This window comes from Carassius auratus, unplaced genomic scaffold, assembly GCF_003368295.1.
Source record: "Carassius auratus strain Wakin unplaced genomic scaffold, ASM336829v1 scaf_tig00216060, whole genome shotgun sequence".
Taxonomy (NCBI): Eukaryota; Metazoa; Chordata; class Actinopteri; order Cypriniformes; family Cyprinidae; genus Carassius; species Carassius auratus.
The window spans coordinates 356750-364014 of NW_020528388.1; the positions used below are offsets into that span (position 1 = coordinate 356750).

The 7265-nt window shown below is 35.2% G+C and overlaps 1 protein-coding gene across 1 annotated transcript; it reads left to right on the forward strand.

Annotated features, from left to right (window-relative positions):
- Nucleotides 1-253: 253 nt before the first annotated feature.
- LOC113096992 (gastrula zinc finger protein XlCGF52.1-like) lies at nucleotides 254-4981 on the forward strand. Its single transcript, XM_026262219.1, has 3 exons — nucleotides 254-313; nucleotides 1030-1223; nucleotides 3748-4981. Exons 2-3 carry the CDS (start codon nucleotides 1121-1123, stop codon nucleotides 4887-4889), a joined length of 1245 nt encoding a protein of 414 aa, XP_026118004.1. The 5' UTR covers nucleotides 254-313; nucleotides 1030-1120; the 3' UTR covers nucleotides 4890-4981.
- The last annotated feature ends 2284 nt before the right edge of the window (nucleotides 4982-7265 follow it).

Here is a 7265-nt window from a genome sequence, read left to right on the forward strand (position 1 = left end):
AAGAGTTACAAGAAGTAGGATGCCAAGAATTTAATATAACTAGCATGTTAAATGATGGTCCAATTTCAAGGAAACAAATGCAAGCAGTCATGAGATTTATTAACAATAGTGGGCTATATAATAGGATATAGGAGGGTTATTCCATAGACAGTAAAAGGTTATTCATTCTTTTCACACTCCATCACAGTAGGTGGCGGTATGCACCTTGGAAGTTGGTTCGCAACCCGCCATTAAAATCAAAGAAGAAGAAGAAGAAGACGACGTCATCACTCGCGCGCGCTCACTCACTAAGCGTCGAGTCTCCCGAGGAGAGGTGAGCAATTCACAGTATTTCAAAAAGTTTCATAATTTTAAAATTCACTTTACACAGTATGTTTATGGAACAGTATTTGAGGTCGTTTTGCCTTGTTTTAATCGTGCACAGACCCGTTTCTGCGTTTGCCAACTTAAAGAAACATGGGGAAAACATGTTTTTGTGTGTTCGTGTCAATGATTGTTTCGAGGTCTGGAGTGATGCTGCTGTTACTGAATGTCTCCAGATCTAGGAATGAATGCTAACCGTTATCAAGTTATGTTTATGCGATTTTATTAATAACGTTATTTCTCTGTCGTTTATCTCTGGCAGATCAAATATAGTAAAATAAATATATTGTTATAGCCATTTTACATGGTTAAAAAGACTTAAAACACTGATCAATACACCGTAATGAGCCACTTGGGGCATTTTAAACATGGATATGAACAGATTTCTTTAAAATCTCTGATGTTGCTATGAATTGCATATATAGTGTGAATTATCAAGTGAGCATTTTAAACTAATCTATTGTGCTGACGCCATTTCTTTTAATGTAGTAATATAATGATCTACAAAGAGGCAATGCTCTTTTTTTATATATATGTATGTAGGTTTTTGTCTCTTCAAAGATACAGTTTAGAAGAGGTCCCCTTCATTTACATAAATACTAATAAATAAATAAAAAATTTACCTAATTTATTGTTGATTTTGGCAAATCTGCTTCTTTCCCTTAGACATTCATGTCCATTGAAGCTCCTCCCACAACAATCACCCATTCAGTAATTCACCAATAAATGCTAAAGTGAAGACAATTATCAGGAAGAGATGACATCTGTAAAGACTGAGTTTATTAAAGAGGAAAGAGAGAAGATGGGAGATCCAGAACCCGGCAGAATCAAACACACTGAAGATACTCAAGAACAAACAGGTTGGTGTTTATTCATTCTTCTTTATTAATGCTGAAGGTTATAAAGCTTGAGGCAGTTTTAGATCTGTATTAACTTTATTAAGAAAAAAAAAGTACAATCTATTGAATAATCTCGCAAACAATAAGGGACACTTCTCGCAAGTGTCTTTGTTTTTATATGCAGTAATATTAGGACTTTTGTCTATGATGCATTTTTGTTATTCTCAGAGGAGCTACAGAGCGCTCAACATGAAAGCCCTGTTTAATTGTGATGATAGAGCAGAGATCTAAACAATCAAACCTCTGCTTACACTTTAGGCCTGAGGCTGTGATGTTAAGCTAATTTTACTGTCAATTTCTATAAGATATCAGATAAAACTACTTTCCCTTCACAGAGGTGCACATTAATTTCCCCAAAAACCCCAAATTAAGGTCAGCACAATCGTGATTGTTGTAAAATGCAGTCTTTACTGTTGATAAATTGTGGGACATGTTAACATAATAAAACAATAATAAAAATTTTTTTTTTTTTTTTTTTGAATCGTGAGAGAATTGTGATTCTCAATTTATCCAGAATGATGCAGCTCTAGTTTACATTATATTACTGCATATAATTCATTAAAATATAAGTTTAATTTCATTTAGTAAACGTTGATTTCAAAATGCACTTTGTGTTTTTCAGTTGAAAAAACTAACAAACAATGCTGTTGCAGTTGTTTCCTTATTCATTTCATCATTGAGGATTTCTTTAAAAAAATAAATATCTGGTCTCGTCTCGCTTACCTGGTTGTGTGTATCAACACATAGAGTCCTGCACGGGTTCGGGTACCCACGGGTTTTTGGCTGAAATGGGTGAAAAATATCCAACTGTGTCGGATACGGATGCGGGTTGGGTCGGACACAGGGGAAACACGGGTTCATTCACGTGCAAACGTAAAAATAGGCCTACGTTCCACTTTAAAAAAAAAAAATAAAAAAAAAAAAAAAATTCACATCCGCGCGAACAGCTGCATGAGTCATTAGTCAACAGATGTAAAAGACCAGCCAGCTGTTTTTTTTTAAACACGTTATAAAGGTGTTTAAACAACAATACACTTCCACTTGCATGTATTTGACAATCGGAATATCAGATATTTCATGCCATAGTTAACACATTTGTGAATATGGGCCTAATCTAGGCTATCCAGGGTTGTTGTTTTTTTTTGCATCTGAAAATGACTTTGTGCAGCTCATTCACATGCGCGCTCTGGCGCAGATCCGCCTCTCGCGATGCTCAGCTGTGGACGATTTAAAAATGGGTGTGTTCGACTTGAAGCACAACCTCAGACGGTGGTATGATTCGCTCTTTTGTTGTTCTGTTTTGTTTCGGGATCAAAAAATACAACAAATGAAAGCGTTTATCTGTATTTCCAACGGATGAGAACTATGCATATTCATAAATCAGTCAATTTTGTATTTCATTATGAGATATTTTAATCTAATGTGATCAGTGACTCAAGCACTGATGGACCAAAGAGCACGTATTTCAACATTTGCAGTAAGAACGTGAAATATAAATTCTCAGAAAATGCATTTAATACCAGTATATTGAAATGTCTGTTTATATAGCCTACTCCATTAATAAAGGAGTCCAGACTTATGAAAAATATCAGTCCACATGCGTTTTATATTTAATATGAGGGAAATAGACATGCATGCATGCGTGACACAAAAAATATTTAACTTTTAGGTAGCAAAATATTTTTTAGTAGCTAATTCTTTCAATTACACTAAGGTTATTAGCTACATTGTCTGCTATATACTTGCTTCTTATTTATTAAATACGGGCAATTGATTGATAAAACATTGATCAAAATTAAGATAAAATGAACGAATATCTTTTAAAAAGAGTTTTCCAGAAATAACTTCTGAATGACCTGGCAATAAAATTCGGAAAAAAAAGTGTGTCTAATGTGATTGGCTTAACTGATTTGATTTCGGGTGCGGGTCGGGTGTTGGTTCTTTTTTAAGCGGGTCGGGTCAGGTGCGGATTTTAATTAGTGCTGCTGTCGGAAAACGGGTCGGGTGCGGTTTTAAGCACTGCGGGTACGGGCGGGAGCGGATTTACAAAATTGGACCCGTGCAGCTCTCTGTCAAAACACCCCTGCTGAACAGTAATGTTTGTGTATCTTCATGAAGATACTTTTTTTGTTCTTTTGTATCTTTGTTTTATTGTATCTGACGGTTTGTGCTCTTAGTGTATCTATGTATAAAACACAAAAGATGCATGCACATTGATGCATTTACAAATCAAGGTTTTATATAATGATTTCATTCAATTAAATTTTATTTAAAATTTAAGAATATTAACAAATGTTACAAAATAAAGTAATCATTCAATAATTATAATCCAGTTAAAGTGTTCAAATAATTGAGGTTTTGATTTTAGGTTATACCTTCCAGCCCTGTTTTTGCTATTATAGAATGGTTAATTTGTATATCCTCTCAGGTTTTTTTTTTCTCTATAAGCTACTAAAAAATAACTTTATTTTTATTAATTTCGTAGAAGAAAATGAGAATGAAGAATCAACTGAAGTTAAGGAGAAAAATCATGCTAAAACTAGAGAAAAACCCTTGAGCAGCTCTCAAATCAAACAGAAAGATTTAGAGAAACAAAGAGACAAGAAATCTTTCACCTGTCCTCAGTGTGGAAGGAGTCTTGCAAGCAAAACATGTCTTGATATTCACTTGAGAGTTCATACTGGAGAGAGACCATTCACTTGTGATCAGTGCGGGAAAAGTTTCACTCAGTCATCATGTCTTAAGGTACACATGAACATCCACACTGGAGAGAAACCTTACAAGTGTTCACACTGTGACAAGAGATTCAGTTGGTCAGGAAGCCGGAAGGTACATGAGATGACCCACACTGGAGAGAAACCGTACACATGTGATCAGTGTGGGAAGAGTTTCACAATAAAAGGACAACTTTCAGTACATATGAGAGTTCATACAGGAGAGAAACCATTCACTTGTGATCAATGCGGGAAAAGTTTCACTTGGTCATCATGTCTTAAAGAACACATGAGCATCCACACTGGCAAGAAACCATACAAGTGTTCATACTGTGAAAAGAGATTCAGTCAGACAGGAAATCTGAATAAACATGAGAGGTTCCACACTGGAGAGAAACCGTACACATGTGATCAATGCGGGAAGAGTTTCACATTAAAAGGACAACTTACAGAGCATATAAGAATTCATACTGGAGAGAAACCATTAACTTGTGATCAATGTGGGAAGAGTTTTAGAAAATCATCACAACTTTATATACACATGAACAGCCACACTAGAGAGAAACTGTACACATGTAATCAATGCTGGAAAACGTTTTTGTGGGCTTCAGCCCTAAAGCAGCACCTGAGACTTCATACACGGGAGAAGCCATATTCATGTGATTTGTGTGGAAAGAGCTTTTCATTGCCACAAACTTTGAAACGTCATCAGAAAACACATACTGGTGAGAGAGAGTACATGTGCATTGAGTGTGAAAAGACTTTTACTACAGCAAAGTGTTTAAAACGTCATGAGAGGATCCACACTGGAGAGAAACCTTACAAATGTTCACACTGTGACAAGAGATTCAGTGATCCATCAAATCTGAAAAGACATGAGAGGATTCACACTGGAGAGAAACCGAATCACTGAATGTGGGAAGTATTTCAATTGTTCATCCGCTCTACTGAAGGAGAGGATTGAGTGGATGCCGCTGATCATATCCTTTTTTCAATATATATATATATATATATATATATATATATATATATATATATATATATATATATATATATATATATATATATATATATATCTATCTATATCATTAATATTGTGTAATTATTAATCAAGCGTTTGATCAGTATTTAACCTCCAAGATTGTTGTATGATTTAACTAAAGTAAACAGCCATCTATATACGTATAGATAGAAGCATGCTACTTACACAGATATATTTTTCCTTTTAGAAGTGTTTTGAAGTAACAGACAGGAGCATATGTGAGTGTATTCCTTCTCCTAGGGTCACAAGGTCAGCTTAAAGGGTCAGGAGAGGCCCTTCCTCCACGTGCGCTGCGAGGGGTGAAAAAAATGTAGAACTGTGACATTTAGAAATGTATACTAGATATTAAGAATCCTGTTCTATCCTGTATTTCTATTCCTCAAGATTAATGTCGGCCTATTATGTGTGTGTATCCAGCCGTAGTGATAAGACACTTGCCAATGCTAGAGAACCTTGAATTGTTTGAATTGAAGCTGACTTCTGCTGATGAAACTGCAAACTATTTTCTTCAAGTAAAATTATTATTATTAATTGAACTCTTCTCTGACTCCTGGTCTTCTTTGTGACAACACCTGGTCCTTGAGTTATAACTGTAAATTCCCCTAACACTACACCGACATACAAAGAACAAACGCATCAAGTAGATTATCTTCAGATCCAGCGCTTTCAATTAAATCTTTTTCAATTCAATTTATTTTGCATAGCACTTTGTACAATACGAATCATTGAAAAGCAACTTTACAGAAAATTAAGTTTCTACAATATTTAGTAGTAGCTTATAAGTGATGACTGTCAGCTGATGTCATATGGCAGAAATGTATGGAAAAATCAATAAAAGTAATCAAACAACAAACACTATTAATGGCAATTTTTATGATTCAATCAAACTCCTTGCAAAAGTTGGTAGTTTAGAGGTCTAAAGAGGTATTTGGTAGGTAGAGGTCCTTTGGGGGGTTGGCATCATCTCTTCTCAGTTTTGGATCCAGACTGAAGCCTGTGTAAATCCTAGTTACCCATGGCAAAAACAGAAACAAATGGAGACATTGTTAGCGTAGCTAACCAGTCTAGAGAACATGAATGCATGGACTAGCTTTTCTGCATCAGAAACTGTTAACATGTTTCTAAGATCGAATAATGATGTTTTGGTAACATGGGTAATATGGTCGTGTTTAATAGAACACCCAGATTTTTGTTTGTAGAGGAAGTAACAGTACAGTACATTAGCAAATAATAATAAGAATAAAAAAAAAATATCAGTATTGCTTCAACAAGAGTGCAAGAGTGAAGTTAAAGCTACATCATTTTGTAAAGTTAATTCAATGTAATTGGCATTGACGCATCAACACTGACTCCACATTGTTTCAATGTGACCATGCTGTCTGGGGTAATTCTTATTAAGTTGGTTTGTTTCGTGATGACGCAATCCGGTATTTCTGCAAACAGCAGCATACATGATAACATCAGTCAGCTGACCATGGCTACTCCAATTTTCCTCACTGTATATTTACAATAAAACTAAAAAGTATATCAAATACCACTGCCTCCTTTCGTTTTCATTTGAACATAATAACAGCTGCAGAAATGTACTTAGTTCAGGGATATGTGTATATATATACAGCCATTACAATGAAACAAAATATTATATCAATTTACCTTTTTTTATTTTCATTTTAATTATCAAAAATATAGATAAATTTAATACAGACCAAATATTACCTGTTAAATTAACCCAAAACTAATTATATTTTATACAGTGGCACATATAATAATAATAATAATTTCTTACATTTATAGCACTTTTCTAAGCACTCAAAGCGCTTAACATTGTCAGGGGATATCTCCTCATCCACCACCAGTGTGCAGGATCCACCTGGATGATGCGACGGCAGCCATATTGCACCAGCACACCCACCACACACCAGACTGGTGGAGAGGAGACTGAGTGATGAAGCCAATCAGTGGATATGGGGATTGTTAGGAGGCCATGATGGTCAGAGGCCAATGGGACAATTGGCGAACATATCAGAAGGACTAACCGAGGTGAGACTGCTCTCAGCGGATGTTCGCCAACTGGCCCATTGGCCTCTGACCAAAATCAGCCAAAAACATTTTTAAATAGGTGATATCTTTATAAATAAACCACAGATTTGAGATTTAAACGACTAGATTCTCACCTGAAATACTTTTAAAATTACATTTCATGACACAATAACAGTAATATTTTGAAAATGATCCGAATAAATGGTG

Excerpts from the sequence above, each read along its gene's own strand:
- LOC113096992 (XM_026262219.1), top strand. The coding sequence starts at position 1,121 with ATGACATCTGTAAAGACTGAGTTTATTAAAGAGGAAAGAGAGAAGATG. Across the intron at positions 1,224-3,747 it reads AGATACTCAAGAACAAACAG|AAGAAAATGAGAATGAAGAA; the intron begins GTTGGTGTTTAT and ends TTAATTTCGTAG.